General features: G+C 43.8%; 1 protein-coding gene across 7 annotated transcripts in view; it reads right to left on the minus strand.

The window, feature by feature from the left end:
- Window positions 1-18,382, minus strand: part of LOC135557652 (CD2-associated protein-like) — a 112,958-nt gene that overhangs the window by 46,759 nt on the left and 47,817 nt on the right. For 2 of the 7 annotated variants that reach the window (XM_064991138.1, XM_064991134.1), the window contains exons 2-5: window positions 15,143-15,300; window positions 6,443-6,617; window positions 1,899-1,999; window positions 223-343 (exon numbers count right to left, since the gene is read on the minus strand). In XM_064991138.1, the coding sequence (XP_064847210.1) occupies window positions 223-343; window positions 1,899-1,999; window positions 6,443-6,617; window positions 15,143-15,196 (451 nt within the window). In that variant the 5' untranslated portion in view covers window positions 15,197-15,300. Of the gene's footprint in view, window positions 1-222; window positions 344-1,898; window positions 2,000-6,442; window positions 6,618-7,463; window positions 7,577-14,511; window positions 14,722-15,142; window positions 15,304-18,382 lie in introns of those variants that run through there. The other 5 variants (XM_064991136.1, XM_064991135.1, XM_064991133.1 and 2 more) reach the window with 5 other exon arrangements.

An 18,382-nucleotide genomic window follows, 5' to 3' on the forward strand; every position in this document is an offset into this window, starting at 1 on the left:
TGTGAATGGAACAAAACGAAAACGTGCAGAAACACGTGCATGTGTATAGGCGCATGAGAAGAACACACACGCTCGCCCACATACACAAACATACACATACCTAGACACAATAATACAAACGGAACCCTGGAGATCCAGCAAAAAAACTCAATCCTTTAGCAGCTTTAACTTATGACATGCTCTGATTGAACATGAGTGATGCTCCGTTAACTCCATTATTACCAGTTTCATCTGTTACGTCGTTCGTTTCTTCATCTTCGTTCGTCTCAATCTCTTTGACGAAGTTGGAGGGGAACAGTCCTGATTTTCCATTCATGGTTCCACTCCACCAGCCTTCCTCTACCTGGAACAACCAATCAGAACCCTCTGAATACCTGATGTACACATCTAATCACCTTAGAATAATATACCATATACATCACCAAGTTCCAAAATTAGCCTATAGCCTAAGGTTAGTGCTGAGCGATTAGTGCTTTTTTTAGGTCGGTTTGGTTATAAATAAATAACCACATTTTTTTAAAATTTGTTTTAATTCTGTTTTTAAACATTCAATTCATTATGTATTATGTGGGTTAAATGCTGTAACACAGAAAAAAACAATGAAGAAAAGTCACATGATGGTAGTGACTGCCCATTACTGTTATTAGGAATTAACCATCGTTTATTCACATGACTTATATTTCAGTTGTTGTGTATATTACATTTGTTTTATTTCATTACTTGTTTTATTTAATTCCAAGTCACCCATCTCTACAGAGCTGCGGCTATGCTGTCTGTCAAAATCCCCTTTTTAGTAGTTCAAAGTAAATAAGGTATACTTTTATGACTGCTGAATACCAACTATCAATCACTTAGATCATGTATTTTCAGGTAGAGATACCTCACGAAGCAACTGCTCTCTATCCCCTCAGTGTTTTGCCCCACACAGACTGGGCAAGTAGGTGTACAATAGTTTATGGTCATTGTAGTTAATTACCACGTTTTCTACGCTAAACTATGCAGAATATTGGCCTGTTGGAAACTACAACTCCCTACAGTTTTGGCTTGATGTTTGTTTATTTTTATTTATTTCACCTTTATTTAACCAGGTAGGCAAGTTGAGAACAAGTTCTCATTTACAATTGCGACCTGTCCAAGATAAAGCAAAACAGTTCGACACATACAACGACAGAGTTACACATGGAGTAAAACAAACATACAGTCAATAATACAGTAGAAACAAGTCTATATACAATGTGAGCAAATGAGGTGAGATAAGGGAGGTAAAGGGAAAAAAAGGCCACGGTGGCAAAGTAAATACAATATAGCAAGTAAAACAATGGAATGGTAGATTTGCAGTGGAAGAATGTGCAAAGTAGAGATAGAAATAATGGGGTGCAAAGGAGCAAAATAAATAAATAAAATAAATAAATACAGTAGGGAAAGAGGTAGTTGTTTGGGCTAAATTATAGGTGGGCTATGTACAGGTGCAGTAATCTGTGAGCTGCTCTGATATAATTTATGTCTAGAGAAAACTGTGCATTGAGCTGACTAAAAAACAAAATGGAATTAAAATAATTGAACAGATCAATTAGTTGTCCAAAAAGCAGAACACAACAAAAATGTTGTTAATCGCTCAGCTCTACCCAAAGAACTATTAGCTGTGAGTTAGGATTTGCATCCAATGTAAATATGGTCATGTGTAAACACCATTAGTCTGTAAGTTAGTTCCAGAAAGAGCATGGCAATTTCTCTTTCATTCTCCCATGCAATCCTAACCTCTACAACTTCAACAGACAAATCAACTCTAAACAGAAAAATGTGTCCAACACATTTAATAAAGCACAGGTAAGGTAACCCAATGCAGGAAAGTCATTACGAGCAGCATATGTAAATGTGTAACGAAGCACTAGCCTCACCTCCTCATCGATGTCGATGGTATCCCCAATCTTCAGCTCGAGCTCATCCTCGTTCTGGGGCATGTAATCAAACAGCGCCTTGCACTGCCGCTTCTTAGACACTGCAACAACAACAACAACAACAGACAGGAGCCTGAGAAGGCTGGGAACACCAGTTACACCAGTCTGCTCGCTGCTCAATGGGTCGGCTAATGGTGTCAACGTCCTGGAAGCGCGTGCACGGGTGTTTGTTTATGATGTGTTTACACACCCTGGTGTGCATGAGGGCAGTGTGGGAAGGGTGTCTGGATCCAGGAAGTGGAGGAGGAGAACACTCCTCTCCTGATAGGAGCACTATGGGACTTTTCAGCAAGGTGCTCCTGTGGCAGGACACGCCCCTCTGAACAAGCACAGCTGCACACAGGGGCTGTTGAGTCACAATAATATCTCCTTTCTTCTGAAGGGTACACTCATTCACTTCTTCCCACAAATCTAAAAGCATTGGATTGGAGGAGGCATGGGCTAGTGGCAGTTTCCTGCAGAGACAAACGTGATTATCAGAAGTTCGTCATCTCTACTTTAATGCTGCATTTCAATAGGGACTTGAACTTCATGTAACCCTGCTGCTGTTGACACATCAAGTCAATCAAGTTCTATTCACCAATGTCACACAAGAGAATGTGTGTATGCTATACAAAGGCTCAATGTGGAAGAAAAGCCTCCATGACTAGCAGACAGACATGCAAATACAGCAGCAGGGAATATAGGCTATATCCAGAATGCACCTACAATCCTTTTAATACATTTGACACAATTCAGAGGACAGACATCTGATTTCCTTCCTCCCACAGTGTTGGGAAACATGAATTGAAAGCAGTTTATTCTGAGAGTTACATGTGTTGGTTCCCTCTGTGTGCAGCAGGCTTTAGCCTATTGGTAGATTAAGTCCACAGAAATTAATGGAAGACCCTGCGCATTCTTCCTAGTGTTTCAGTTAGTGCTTCGTTGGAGATGTAGCTAGCTAGCTACATAGCCGTCTTTGTATCTAAGACAATTGTGTAGTCTAGAGCGATTTTCTAGGTTAGCTAGCCAGCTATTGTCGTTCTTTTAACGTAACGTTACGTAATCAACACTGCTAGCTAGCCAGCTAGCCCCCGAATAGCAGCACTGTAGAAACTATTACACTCGACGGAACGACTTGATTAGTGTAGTATCAACAACGCAGCCACTGCCAGCTAGCCTACAAAGTCAACAACGCAGCCACTGCCAGCTAGCCTACTCCAGCAGCACTGTATCATTTCAATCATTTTAGTCAATAAGATTCTTGCTACGTAAGCTGAACATTCGAGACGTGTAGTCCACTTGTCATTCCAATCTCCTTTGCATTAGCGTAGCCTCTTCTGTAGCCTGTCAACTATGTGTCTATCTATCCCTGTTCTCTCCTCTCTGCACAGACCATACAAACGCTCCACACCGCGTGGCCGCGGCCACCCTAATCTGGTGGTCCCAGCGCGCACGACCCACGTGGAGTTCCAGGTCTCCGGTAGCCTCTGGAACTGCCGATCTGCGGCCAACAAGGCAGAGTTCATCTCAGCCTATGCCTCCCTCCAGTCCCTCGACTTCTTGGCACTGACGGAAACATGGATCACCACAGATAACACTGCTACTCCTACTGCTCTCTCTTCGTCCGCCCACGTGTTCTCGCACACCCCGAGAGCTTCTGGTCAGCGGGGTGGTGGCACCGGGATCCTCATCTCTCCCAAGTGGTCATTCTCTCTTTCTCCCCTTACCCATCTGTCTATCGCCTCCTTTGAATTCCATGCTGTCACAGTTACCAGCCCTTTCAAGCTTAACATCCTTATCATTTATCGCCCTCCAGGTTCCCTCGGAGAGTTCATCAATGAGCTTGATGCCTTGATAAGCTCCTTTCCTGAGGACGGCTCACCTCTCACAGTCCTGGGCGACTTTAACCTCCCCACGTCTACCTTTGACTCATTCCTCTCTGCCTCCTTCTTTCCACTCCTCTCCTCTTTTGACCTCACCCTCTCACCTTCCCCCCCTACTCACAAGGCAGGCAATACGCTCGACCTCATCTTTACTAGATGCTGTTCTTCCACTAACCTCATTGCAACTCCGCTCCAAGTCTCCGACCACTACCTTGTATCCTTTTCCCTCTCGCTCTCATCCAACACTTCCCACACTGCCCCTACTCGGATGGTATCGCGCCGTCCCAACCTTCGCTCTCTCTCTCCCCCGCTACTCTCTCCTCTTCCATCCTATCATCTCTTCCCTCTGCTCATACCTTCTCCAACCTATCTCCTGATTCTGCCTCCTCAACCCTCCTCTCTTCCCTTTCTGCATCCTTTGACTCTCTATGTCCCCTATCCTCCAGGCCGGCTCGGTCCTCCCCTCCCGCTCCGTGGCTCGACGACTCACTGCGAGCTCACAGAACAGTGCTCCGGGCAGCCGAGCGGAAATGGAGGAAAACTCGCCTCCCTGCGGACCTGGCATCCTTTCACTCCCTCCTCTCTACATTTTCCTCCTCTGTCTCTGCTGCTAAAGCCACTTTCTACCACTCTAAATTCCAAGCATCTGCCTCTAACCCTAGGAAGCTCTTTGCCACCTTCTCCTCCCTCCTGAATCCTCCTCCCCCTCCCCCTCCTCCCTCTCTGCAGATGACTTCGTCAACCATTTTGAAAAGAAGGTCGACGACATCCGATCCTCGTTTGCTAAGTCAAACGACACCGCTGGTTCTGCTCACACTGCCCTACCCTGTGCTCTGACCTCTTTCTCCCCTCTCTCTCCAGATGAAATCTCGCTTCTTGTGACGGCCGGCCGCCCAACAACCTGCCCGCTTGACCCTATCCCCTCCTCTCTTCTCCAGACCATTTCCGGAGACCTTCTCCCTTACCTCACCTCGCTCATCAACTCATCCCTGACCGCTGGCTACGTCCCTTCCGTCTTCAAGAGAGCGAGAGTTGCACCCCTTCTGAAAAAACCTACACTCGATCCCTCCGATGTCAACAACTACAGACCAGTATCCCTTCTTTCTTTTCTCTCCAAAACTCTTGAACGTGCCGTCCTTGGCCAGCTCTCCCGCTATCTCTCTCAGAATGACCTTCTTGATCCAAATCAGTCAGGTTTCAAGACTAGTCATTCAACTGAGACTGCTCTTCTCTGTATCACGGAGGCGCGCCGCACTGCTAAAGCTAACTCTCTCTCCTCTGCTCTCATCCTTCTAGACCTATCGGCTGCCTTCGATACTGTGAACCATCAGATCCTCCTCTCCACCCTCTCCGAGTTGGGCATCTCCGGCGCGGCCCACGCTTGGATTGCGTCCTACCTGACAGGTCGCTCCTACCAGGTGGCGTGGCGAGAATCTGTCTCCTCGCCACGCCCTCTCACCACTGGTGTCCCCCAGGGCTCTGTTCTAGGCCCTCTCCTATTCTCGCTATACACCAAGTCACTTGGCTCTGTCATAACCTCACATGGTCTCTCCTATCATTGCTATGCAGACGACACACAATTAATCTTCTCCTTTCCCCCTTCTGATGACCAGGTGGCGAATCGCATCTCTGCATGTCTGGCAGACATATCAGTGTGGATGACGGATCACCACCTCAAGCTGAACCTCGGCAAGACGGAGCTGCTCTTCCTCCCGGGGAAGGACTGCCCGTTCCATGATCTCGCCATCACGGTTGACAACTCCATTGTGTCCTCCTCCCAGAGCGCTAAGAACCTTGGCGTGATCCTGGACAACACCCTGTCGTTCTCAACTAACATCAAGGCGGTGGCCCGTTCCTGTAGGTTCATGCTCTACAACATCCGCAGAGTACGACCCTGCCTCACACAGGAAGCGGCGCAGGTCCTAATCCAGGCACTTGTCATCTTCCGTCTGGATTACTGCAACTCGCTGTTGGCTGGGCTCCCTGCCTGTGCCATTAAACCCCTACAACTCATCCAGAACGCCGCAGCCCGTCTGGTGTTCAACCTTCCCAAGTTCTCTCACGTCACCCCGCTCCTCCGCTCTCTCCACTGGCTTCCAGTTGAAGCTCGCATCCGCTACAAGACCATGGTGCTTGCCTACGGAGCTGTGAGGGGAACGGCACCGCAGTACCTCCAGGCTCTGATCAGGCCCTACACCCAAACAAGGGCACTGCGTTCATCCACCTCTGGCCTGCTCGCCTCCCTACCACTGAGGAAGTACAGTTCCCGCTCAAAACTGTTCGCTGCTCCGGCCCCCCAATGGTGGAACAAACTCCCTCACGACGCCAGGACAGCGGAGTCAATCACCACCTTCCGGAGACACCTGAAACCCCACCTCTTCAAGGAATACCTAGGATAGGATAAAGTAATCCTTCTCACCCCCCCCCCCCCCTTTAAATGATTTAGATGCACTATTGTAAAGTGGCTGTTCCACTGATGTCAGAAGGTGAATTCACCAATTTGTAAGTCGCTCTGGATAAGAGCGTCTGCTAAATGACTTAAATGTAAATGTTAAATGAGACAACATGTGATTATAAATATGAAAGCACAGTCAACACACACACGCACGCACAACTTACTCTTCTTGAGTCCACGGGGCTGTGAGTGTGGCTGGAAGCCCCCAGCTGGGATGCCGTAGGTGCTCATCCTCTGGACCAGGTTGGCCACGTTCCCTGCACTCTTCTCTCTCCGCTGGGGCAGCTCCTCCTCGGCCTCCTCCTTTGTCACGTTCACCTCCTTGGGCTCCTTTACCTCCTGCCACCACACACACACACACACACACACACACACACACAGCAGAGAGGACAATGATTCATTTCAGCTATATTACAAGAGGAACAGTTGCACATTTTTGTGGAACAGTTCCATTTCAATAACGTTTCTGTTGCTCAAAATCATTGTCACGTGGCTAATCATAAAAATCTGAATTAAAATGATCTGAAAGTTAAAATTCAACTAAAGTGAGAGCACGAGCCTCTGTCAAGTGGACACCTTAGCTGCCAATAGATCTCGATGTATCAAAGACATTAGGGCATGGAACTCATAGCCTATAGACCAATGCAGCAGTAGGCCAATAATAATCCATTGTCAACTAAGTAAAAACACAAAGATGACAAAAACATGAAAATTCTGGTTCTTTCTACTCAGCCTGTCTGTCTGCAATTCTGTCTGGACTTGAGTTTCTCTTTTTATCAATTCCCCATTACATCCGTTTACTTTCTGGCGAAATGGGGAATTGATCAAAATAAACAAACAATTAAAGGGCAAACAATTCACACAATGAAACAATGACTGCGCAAGAATTGGCAGGAGACAGCTGAACCATTCTGGAGAGACTCGCCTATATCTTAGCCACACACCCCTCCCTTTCATGTCTAAAATGTTAATTATATGCAAGACACATTATCTTCACACATATAGTGCATTTGTAAAGTATTCAGACCCCTTGACTTTTTCCACATTTTGTTACATTACAGCCGTATTCTAAAATGGATTAAATACAAAAAAAAATCCTCAATCTACACACAACACATGTTTTTGCTCTATAATTATGGAGTATTCAGAAATGTTAGCAAATTTATAAAAAACAAATCGAAATACCTTAGTCTCATAAGCGTTCAAAGCCTTTGCTAAGAGACTTGAAATTAAGCTCAGGCGCACCCTGTTTCCATTGGTCATCCATGAGATGTTTCTACAACATGGTTGGAGTCCACCTGTGGAAAATTAAATTAATTGGACATGATTTGGAAAAGGCACACACCTGTCTATATAAGATCCCACAGTTGACCGTGTATGTCAGAGCAAAAACCAGGCCATGAGGTTGAAAGAATTGTCCGTAGAGCTCAGAGACAGGATTGTGTTGAGGCACAGATCTGGGGAAGGTTACCAAAACATTTCTACAGCATTGAAGGTCCCCAATAACACAGAAGACAGCCTCCACCATTCTTAAATGGAAGAAGAGTTGACCATCTGGCCAAACTGAGCAATCAGGGGAGAAGGGCATTGGTCAGGGAGGTGACCAAGGCCCTCTGTGGAGATGGGAGAACCTTGCAGAAGGACAAGCATCTCTGCAGCCCTCCACCAATCAGGCCTTTATGGTAGAGTGGCCAGACGGAACCCACTGCTCAGTAAAAAGCACATGACAACCCATTTGGTGTTTGCCGAAAGGCACCTAAAGGCATCAGACCATGAGAAACAAGATTCTCTGGTCTTTGGCCTGAATGCCAAGCGTCAAATCTGGAGGAAACTGGCACCATTCCTATGGTGAAGCATGGTGGTGGTTTACAAGCTTGTGATTTGAAACAATCCACAGCAAAACATTTTAAAGAAGCTAATGATTCCTCTGTGGCTAAGTCATGCTTTCTGGTGAAGTATTACTAATGATTTTATTTGTTTCTGTACAGACAGGAGTAATTATATAAATTTGGCAAATGTATTTCAATTTACTTCCCGAGCCTATTGGACCTATGAAAGACTTCCTCATGTGCCGTTTCTCTCCTGGTCTTTTCATATCAACTTTCTTTCATTGTCCAGAAGCCAAAAAGGCACAATCCTAGTAGTTGCATCTGAGTTTCTAACAGAGATTTTAATCTCTGTCACGTACGGAACAACTCTCATCAGGTGCATGGTTTAGAATAGTGTTTTCCCGTGAATGTTTGAAAATGATGTTTTATTGGCTGCTTCATTACAGGAGTTGCATGTACTGTTAAGAAGAATCTAACCATAATCTAAATGTGATTTCTGTCATTCTGAGCACCGTAGGTGGACGCCCTGATGGATTATGCACCCAATGCATATGGGTCCGGTACATTTCTCAAAATGGACAGTAAACTAAAATCTCCCCGGGTAATGTTGTCCGGCGCAACACTTTCCCAGCAGAAAACCTGCGCCACACCGGCAGTCACGGGTCATGACAATAGTCAAATCTCCTATGTGCTCTGTACATGGCGCTGGTGTGTTGTAAGTACCCAACTCGCTAATGACAGTCAGGTCACTAGTGGCCTGGTATTGTCCCTCTAATCACTCTGATGTCAATGCACGTGCAATCTAAAATCACATCAAACACTTGTCAAAACAGTATCATGCTTTTAAAAAGCCACCGTTATGCTACATTGAAGACGGACATTTAACAAAAGGTTGCAACTGAGTGGAAAACATGTTTTTTGTGGATCTGGTTTCAAAGCCAAACAACGAAATTGACAGCGCTTTCTAAAGTGATGATTAAAACAAAGCATTTAAGATGTCACATGTAGAACCCCCATACATATATTAGAGCTTATGCATAGGCCTATACGAGCCCAAGCAAAAAAATAAATAAAGATTGTCCCATTATATAATACATAGCGTAATAGACTACTACTAGTACATTACGCACAACAGATTTATTATTTTATTTTTTAAGATTCAAGATGTCTTTGGTACATAATTGGTCTAGCCTATAAGCTGCACCAAAATTTAAACAAACTCTAGTTATAGCCCTGGAGTATGGACTGTATCATTATCGATAGTGCAGGGTGGCTTACAGAGTATGGTTAGCCTACAATTACAGTGAATTTGTATTTGATTTTGAATAGTCTAGTAACAAGGCATTTGTTATATTTTCCATAATGAACAGGCTGACATTACCTTTAGCTACAGAATGATGGTTGCCTTTTTTTTTTAAAGAATATGACGAAAATTTCATGATCGCCACAACCCTGAACACAAAACCTACAATCATGAACTGATACAGCCAAAATATCTGATGCCTTCATATTGAACTTGTAAAGTCACTTTCACAGGCCAAACCATGTGTAGGCTCTCACTTCATCCAACCCTAACATTTAAGTTTATGTTAGCAGATTAAACTCAGTTGCTGGGCAGGGACTCCGTTGAGCGGCAACTAGCGTGGTCGGACTGGAGCTCCGACTTCACATAAAATTATGTTTTAATCAAAAACTACTGATTATCCATTCCCAACAATGCAGAATTAAAAAGTAACTTATGTTACATCGGCGCTCCAGTCCAGCCACACTGGTTGTTACGCAACTCTATCGTAAATTGTTGAGTTTAGTAAATCGTTAAGTCATATTACTGACGACTACTGTTCTACTTGCACGTTTGTAAAGAACAACTACTATTGGAGTTCAAGAGGCACAAAGTCCAACCATGTCAAGATTTGAATAGTGTGTCGTGGGGGGAAGCAGCCAAAGGCTAGGTTCATGTAGGTCTAAAGTTTCCCTTTAACTGCCCAGATGGAATCAACCATTTTGTAGTTCCCGCCCTCTGAAACGCTATGATTCACCGAGCTGAGCAGCAGGAAGTACACAGGGTCATTCCTCCTCAAGGCACTTTTAAAAAGACTCCTCATAAACATACAACAACTCACAACAACTGGACTCCTCATACACAAGCACACTATTGATCGACTGTACTAAAAGTTTGCTGACACAGGTCTCTCACCTTGTGTGCTTTAACGTTTCCACAGCATTAACCACTATAATAACTGATACAATATAGTACATGCTCTGAGTGAATGTGTGTGTGTATGCTTTACTACTCCGTGGACCTGTCTGCTCATGTTGAGACCTGCTTCCTTTCCTCTCCAGCTCAGACCATTGAGCAGGGCTAGGACAGCAGCCAGTCAGCCAGTCACAGCCCGCTCCACTCACTCTGCCAGAAGCTCCCAGAAACGCTGTAAGAAAGCACTATGGAATCGCTCCCAGTCTCTAGTGGCGTCCACCTCACTGAACAAATGAGAGCTATGGTAACCTGCTTTTGAAACTTGCTTTGCAAAGTCTTCACATGCTGAATTTACACCAAATGATCATATTACAGACGACTACTGTTCCACTTGCAAGGTTGTAAAGAACAACTACTATTGGAGTTCAAGAGGCACAAAGTCCAACCATGTCAAGATTTGAAGCTGCAAATTACCAAATACACTCAACAAAAATATAAAACTCAACATATAACAACTTCTAAGATTTTACTGAGTTACAGTTCCTATAAGGAAATCAGTCAAATTAAATAAATAAATAAATTAGGCCTTAATCTATGGATTTCACATGACTGGGCAGGGGTGCAGCCATGGGTGGGCCTCCCACTGGGGAGCCAGGCCCAGCCAATCAGAATGAGTTTTCCCCTCACAAAATGGCTTTATTACAGACAGAAATAATCCAAGGTGCACCTGCGTAATGATCATGTTGTTTAATCAGCTTCTTCATATACCACACCTGTCAGGTCGATGGATTATATTGGCAAATGAGAAATGCTCACTAACAGGGATGTAAACTAATTTGCATACAAAATTTGAGAGAAATGAACTTTGTGCGTATGGTACATTTGAGATTTTTTATTTCAGCTCATGAAACATGGCACCAACACTTTACATGTTGCGTTGATATTTTTGTTAAGTTGTGACTGTCAATGAAAAGCAGAGAGACCCAGCCAGGCATATCAGAATTTAAAAAAATACAATCACAGAAAAACTGTTCAAAAAGAAGATGGCTATTGCACCAGCGGAGAACATTGGCCAAATCCCCGCTGAGCATATTCACCATCTTGATCATTGGGTCTGTGCCACTTTTCTTTGTTTTTGGACATTCCTTTCCTCCTCCAGGTTAGATGGACGTCATATGTGACTCCTTTCAGAAAACTAGGCGTATGTTGCGTGTCACTATTTCACAGGAGCACCACTTGAATGTAAACTTAAAAATAAAAATCTAAATATTTTTTGGGGAAGACGTGTCTTCTGGAACATTGTGAACTTTCATGTGCCTTAATAACAAACTTGTATTCCTATTTACAGATGGCATACAACTTAAATTACAAGCCTAGTTGGTTTAGCCATGGAAAAAGCGAGCAACCTTCCCGCTAGTCATGATTGGCTGAGATAATGAGGGGGCTGGACATGCCTAGAGAGGAGTTCAGATTGGTCTGCCATGTAGCACGCTTCGGTCTATAATATGAGCTGGTCAGTATGTGTAGGTAATCCTTTCTAATGTGGCTTTTTTGAGAAATATGTAGTAGATCTCCATAAGTATTGCTCTCCACTTTCTGGAGGACTGAGTTTTGAAAATCAGTGGAATTAGAGAATGAAAGCTAAGGAGAAGGAGAAAATTCTGGTATTTGATTGCAAATATTCAGACCGAGTCAAAAAGAGAACACACAGAAGGCTGTTGAATAAAACACCTGTCTCCGGATTACATCTTCAAAGGGCAACAATAGCCTCCGTGAAAGAAAGGGAGAAGCGTCCATTGATATATGCGGGTAAGATAGTCTAGCTAGCTACATTTTCAGATATTACGCATTTCTAATTTTGTCAGAAAGTAATTTTCATTTCAAGTTAGCTAGCTAGCTAACGTTAGGTGTATGATCTGTATAGTAATATTATTCAAATCTCAGAGACATTTGTATTGCCAGTTATAGCCTAATGTTAACTAGCTAACATTGAACCTGGTTGGTGAGCTAACTTCATGCAGGGTAGTAATGTTATGAGTTGGAATTATGGTTCATTGTTTAGCTAGCTAGCTAGCTACATGTCTAAACAAAAGACTCCACTACGCAAGTAACTATTTCAATAGAATGTTTATGATGTCACTGAGAACTGTCGATAGACGTAGCTTGTAAATTCGCTTTGGCTATCTACTACGATTTCAGAGCACTCTCGTCTGAGCACAAAATGTACGAATGCTCAACACCCGTTGAATATGTCCGGTGTCAGGAAACATTGGCAAAAAATCTTAATTAAATAGTTGCCAGCAGCAAAGTTGCAGTCACCAACACTCTGGATAACATAAAAACAGCCTAACCAGGTCTGCTAGAGCGAGTAAAATGGTCAGAGTGAGCAGTTCTCTCATTTGTGTCTGGAAGTCACTAGCAAGCTAGCCAACGTTAGCCAGTCAGCCTGTGTGCTTGACTGCCGTTAGACCAGGACGCTCGGATCAACCCTACCTTTCAGCCAGAGCGTCTAGTGTGAGCTCTGAACGCTCTGAGAGCGAAACGCTCTGAATTTACAAACGGCCAATCTGACAACACTCAGTCTACGAATGCCCAGAGTACACTCTGGCACCCCAGATTACATTTACGAACACACCTGTAGTATAAGCCGGCTTTTAGTCTTCAAATCTTTGGTTGTTTAGTACATAGCCTCACATGTGAATCTTGAAAGAGATGGGTGGGGCTAAAGCTTAAAATGGTGTGAAAGCTGCTGAATGGGTGTAGACAAAGAAGAGCTCTCCAGTAGGTACAAAATCTTCATGGGTAATTTTCTCAAAAGTAAGGTTACAAGTTGATCAACTTTCAAAGCAGATTTACTTTCCCATTGTTCCTCAACTGTAGTGTATGATATACAATTTTCTATTTCCAAGACTCCACTTCTATCCAACGTAATAAAAAATATAAAAAAACAATTTCAAAATTTGCTACATAAGGCCAAATCGAGTCGGTCGTTCACATATTGTACTTGTGTCTCCCCTTTTGTAAGCTAATTATGTGTTGTTTTTTAAAATGTAACCTTTATTTAACTAGGCAAGTCCGTTAAGAACAAATTCTTAGTTTCAATGATGGCCTAACCTGGCCAAACCTGGACAGCACTGGGCCAATTGTGCGTCACCCTATGGGACTCCCAATCACGGCCGGATGTGATACAACCTGGATTCGTACCAGGGACTGTAGTGACGCCTCTTCCACTGAGATGCAGTGCCTTCGACCCCTGCTCCAGTCAAAAGTTCAACATTGTTTTCTATTTATCTGGGTGTCCCGTACCAGTAAGAAATTAAACCTACTTTCACCCCTGCTGATCCCCGCTCCATCCACTTCCTGGTTCACACATGCTGACTGGGTATTTTCACAGCAGAGGAAGAAGAGACAGACAAGAATGCTGTGTGTGTCCTGCTGACTGGCTGCTTCTCTCACACTGGACAGCAAGTCTCTTCTCTACCTTAAGGGCGGCAGGTAGCCTAGCGGTTAAAGCGCTGGGCCAGTATCAGAATTGTCTGTTTGAATACCCGAGTTGACAAGGTGAAAAATGTACCGATGTGCCCTTGAGCAAGGCACTTAACGCCAATTTGCTTCAGGGGTGCCGTACTATTATAGCTGACCCTGTAAAACAACACATTTCAGTTTTTTTTACTCATGTAACAGGACAGAGACCAGCGTCACGACCAGTGTCCTTACTCCTGAACTATAAAACTGTTTTAAGAATCATTCTATCCATAAAATAAAGACCATCAAGTCAAGAGTGACGGCAAGGAGTTGAAAGTCCTCGGGAGGAGCCAGACTGCTGAGTTGGGGAGAGAGAAGGAGAGACATCCTCCTCTGGATGACTCTCAGCTCTATCCCAAGAGAGAACCAGCCATTCTCAGAAACAACAACACTTTCTAAGAGTAACGCTGACTTGTACAACTCACTGTGGTGAAGCTGAACAAACAGCAAATGTATCAGACACAAAAAATACCTAACTTTTCTTGCATAATTGGCTGCTATTTCCAACAATCACATATGGAGAAAAGGAGTTTCTTTCCTTTTCTCCCTCCTCTCCTTGGAGAGACAAACAAACAGATTTAAGCCTTTGAGGTGTCAGAAGTGCAAACTGTGACAGCACCGCCAACACCCAAAACATCAAGACCTCCGCTGGCAAAGATCAGTTGTTGATTATAATACACACCTCAAAGAACCCTGTCATGTTGACGTTTAGTAAAGACGAGTAAATCCCTTACCGACTCCTCCAACTCAGACATGATTTCCTGGGAAGAACTTTTAGTCTCAGACAGTCATAGAAGCACTTATAGAGGAAGAAAAATAGTCTCAGTGTCCGGGAGCAAAGTTCAGTTCAGTACAGCGAGATATCCCTCCTCAAAGCTGCCAGACTTCCTATCTCACTACTCTGGATTACAGCCAGGAGGGAGGGACGAGGGAAGAGCAGCCGCTCTCTGTGACTTCATCACAACATTCTACTACTGGCGTGACTTAGAATTTGCAATGAGTACCATGACAACTCCATTTGATATTAGAAAGAGAAGTGTACGCATGTCTTCAACGGAAACATCAGATTTCATGGTGCACTAGGGTTTACAAGTCCCAAGTGTGCAACCAGTACTCTGTAGTTGGTAAAGCATGGAGCTTGCAACACCAAGATAGCAGGTTCAATTCCCAGGACCACCCTTATGTCACTTTGGATAAAATAAGTGCCTGCTAAATGGCATATATTATAATACTGTTAGTGTACCTGTCAACCTGGAAGTTGTTTTGGGTCAGTGTCTCAATATTGTTTAAAATGAGGAGAGGCTCTAAATCACCTTGACGAAGTTGTCAGGGAAGAGTCCTCTCTTCCCGTTGAGGTCTCCCTCCATCCATCCCTCCTCCTCGATCCTGCGGACATTCCTGATCACGTCTCCCAGCCTTAGGGTCAGCTCATCTTCATGGAGGGCATCATACTCATACTCAACCACAACCTCTACTGGAGAGAAGGAGGTAGGGCGGGAGGGAGATAGGTCGGGAGATATTGAGGGAGAGAGGGAGGGAGATATTGAGGGTGGGGGGAGAGAGAGGGAGTGGGGGGAGAGAGAGGGAGTTACCAATATAACAAAACAGAGATCGCTGGACACATTGTCATGACATGTAGAGGTATGACAGTCCTGAAGCCTGCAAATGTGCATACAGACACTTCACTCAATGACATTGATCATACCTGCATGCTTGTTAAAATGTATTTTATTTTTTATTTAACTAGGCAACTCAGTTAAGAACAAATTCTTATTTACAATGACGGCCTACCCAAGCCAAACCCTAACCCGGACGACCTTGGGCCAATTGTCCGCCAACCTATGGAACTCCCAATCACGGCCGGTTGTGATACAGCCTGGAATCGAACCAGGTTCTGTAGACACCTCTAGCACTGAGATGCACTGCTTTAGACTGCTGCGCCACTCGAGAGCCCGAACATGTTGCATTTGAAGAATGTTTTTGCATTTGAGGCTACAAGTGTGTGAATTGAAAGCAAAGTGTTCTTTGAGAAAACAGGGATAGATCAAACAAAGCCTACCTACTATGATATGAAGTCTCTAAATTGGGTGATTCTCGTGAAACTAGTTTTAACCATGGCAGTAACAAAGAGTTTGAAAATCATGGTGCATGATTAAATTCAGTCATTTTATAAAATTTTCCTTTAGAAAAACCTAATTTATCTGAATAAAACGAAATATGTTGCTGTAGTTTGTCCATAAATTATAAAAACGGTTTACTAGTTGAAGTTTAAAATAAACCGTCATATTTATTGCGTAAAAACTGTCTCTGGACATGTTTCTCATTACCGTAACACTTTTTGAAGTTGCTGTAAAATCTCCAATAATTTGGTTTAATTCACCCATGATGCATAATCTAGAGGAGAAGTTCTTACATGAGCATACTTTTAATTATTTCACTTATATGCTTTCAGAATGAGGATCTTATTCTCAAAAACCCCAATGCTTGACCTAGGGATCATTACCGGAATTACTAAAAAGCTCAAATTGGAAAAAAACTCAGAACCATTACCATGGATGAAGGCATGGGCTTTAGTGATGTGTTCAATAGTTTTTTTGTATTTAAACCTTTATTCTACTAGGCAAGTCAGTTATTTTCAATGGGGGCCTAGGAACAGTGGGTTAACTGCCATGTTCAGGGGCAGAACGACAGACCTTGTCAGCTCTGGGATTTGATCTTGCGACCTTTCGGTTACTAGTCCAACGCTCTAACCACTAGGCTACGCTACCGCCCCACTGACCATCTCCCATTACTTGCAGATTGAGGTAAGGGCCTCATTACCGAAACACAAATTTCTCATTATCGCCTCATGTTTAGGTCAGTTTTGGTAATGAGAACCCTCATTTTGATAATGATAATAAGCCAATTCTAATGTATAGTCAATGGGTGTGCTGTGCAGGTAACGTTAATTATTTACTAGGACCACTGCTTACATCTATTGTACAGATTTTTTGTAAAACAGTTATTTGATTAAGTAAGAGTCAAAAAGTGTGTATATAAACAATGTAATTTACTTAAAGCCACAATCTGGAGTTTGTGTTCAGCAAAGAGTAACCCCACCACTTATAAAAGTACAGTAAATCCCCCATTTTGACATGTGTACCTGTTTTACAATAGAACTTTATTAATCCCCAAGGGAAAATGTACTCAGGGATGGAAAGGGTGCTTCAGACAGGATAAACAAACACACTGGCAGTATACATACATTTAAAAAAAAAAAAACATTTAAGGCAACAGTCTTAAGCGCATAGTGCAATTTTTGAAACTAAACGACCGTGGTTGCTACAGTTCTTACTAAAGTATGTCTAGAATAATCCCTAGGTCTTCGTTAATGGTCCTCTTAACGAGGAAGATAGCCTCAGGCACAAAATATGAGGCCCTGTGCCCATTGGTGGGGCACTTGAGACAGGCAGCGTCAAAGGGGGAGCAGTTGGAACAGCGTGTCGAGGACATGGGTGCTGTCCCCCAGGATGTCATGGGCCTTCCTCCTGGCCTGCTTCTCAAAGAATGAGGCCAGACTTCTGAGAGGCACCCTGGTGATCTTAGAGCATATCACAATGGCCCACAATTGTTAAATAAAAAAGTTTAAAAATATATATATTTTTTAAATAATTAAAAATGACAGCATCTGTTTTGCTCAACCTTCAGGGTGTTATCAAAGATGGCAGCAATATATTTATACTTGTCCACCTCCTCACCCTGGATGATCACCGGGTCCATCCTGGTTTCCTCCTGATGCTGACAACCATTTCCTTCATGTTGGAGACATTCAACTCCAGCAGCGCAGTCACACCTGTCAATGAAGTCCTGGTGGTCTGAGAGGAGTGAGAGTACTGTGTCATTGGCAAACTTCACAAGATGGAGGTTGGTATGGCCACTGACAGGCATTGGTGTAGAGAATAAAAAAGGTGGTGAACCAGCGCAAGCGAGTAGCGTGTCTTACTATTGGCATAGACTCTCTGTGGCCGTGGTCGTGATTGAACTGTGAGACAAGTTCTGACGAGGATGGCAGACTGCATGATGTTAAATGCCGATGAGAAGTCCACAAATAAGAGCCTGACAGAGGACCTTCTGTCCTCCAGATGTCTGTGGATGGTGTCCATCAAGAACAGCTTGGCGTCGTCCTTTAGGTGCGGTATGCAAACTGGAGGGGATCCAGAAGAGCACATGCCACAAACGTGATATGGGCCTTGACTAGCTGCTGCAGGTCCTTCATCACAAGAAAGGTCAGTGCAAAAGGCGTATGGTTGTTGAGAGAGCGAGGCTAGTCTTTCTTGGGAACGGGGACAATGGTGGACGTTTACCATTAGGGGGGGGGGGGTCCTGTATAAACACAAACTCAGTTCCTTGACAACATCCTTCACAAGAGCTCTACGTGAAATGAAAGAGGTATGAATGCAAGTGCTTGTTTCATTACTTCATTGTGTGAATTGTTTGCGTTTGATTGTTAGTGTCTAACAATTCCCCATTACATACAGTGCATTCAGAAAGTATTCAGACACCTTGACTTTTTC

Source organism: Oncorhynchus masou, chromosome 16, assembly GCF_036934945.1.
Source record: "Oncorhynchus masou masou isolate Uvic2021 chromosome 16, UVic_Omas_1.1, whole genome shotgun sequence".
Lineage (NCBI taxonomy): Eukaryota > Metazoa > Chordata > Actinopteri > Salmoniformes > Salmonidae > Oncorhynchus > Oncorhynchus masou.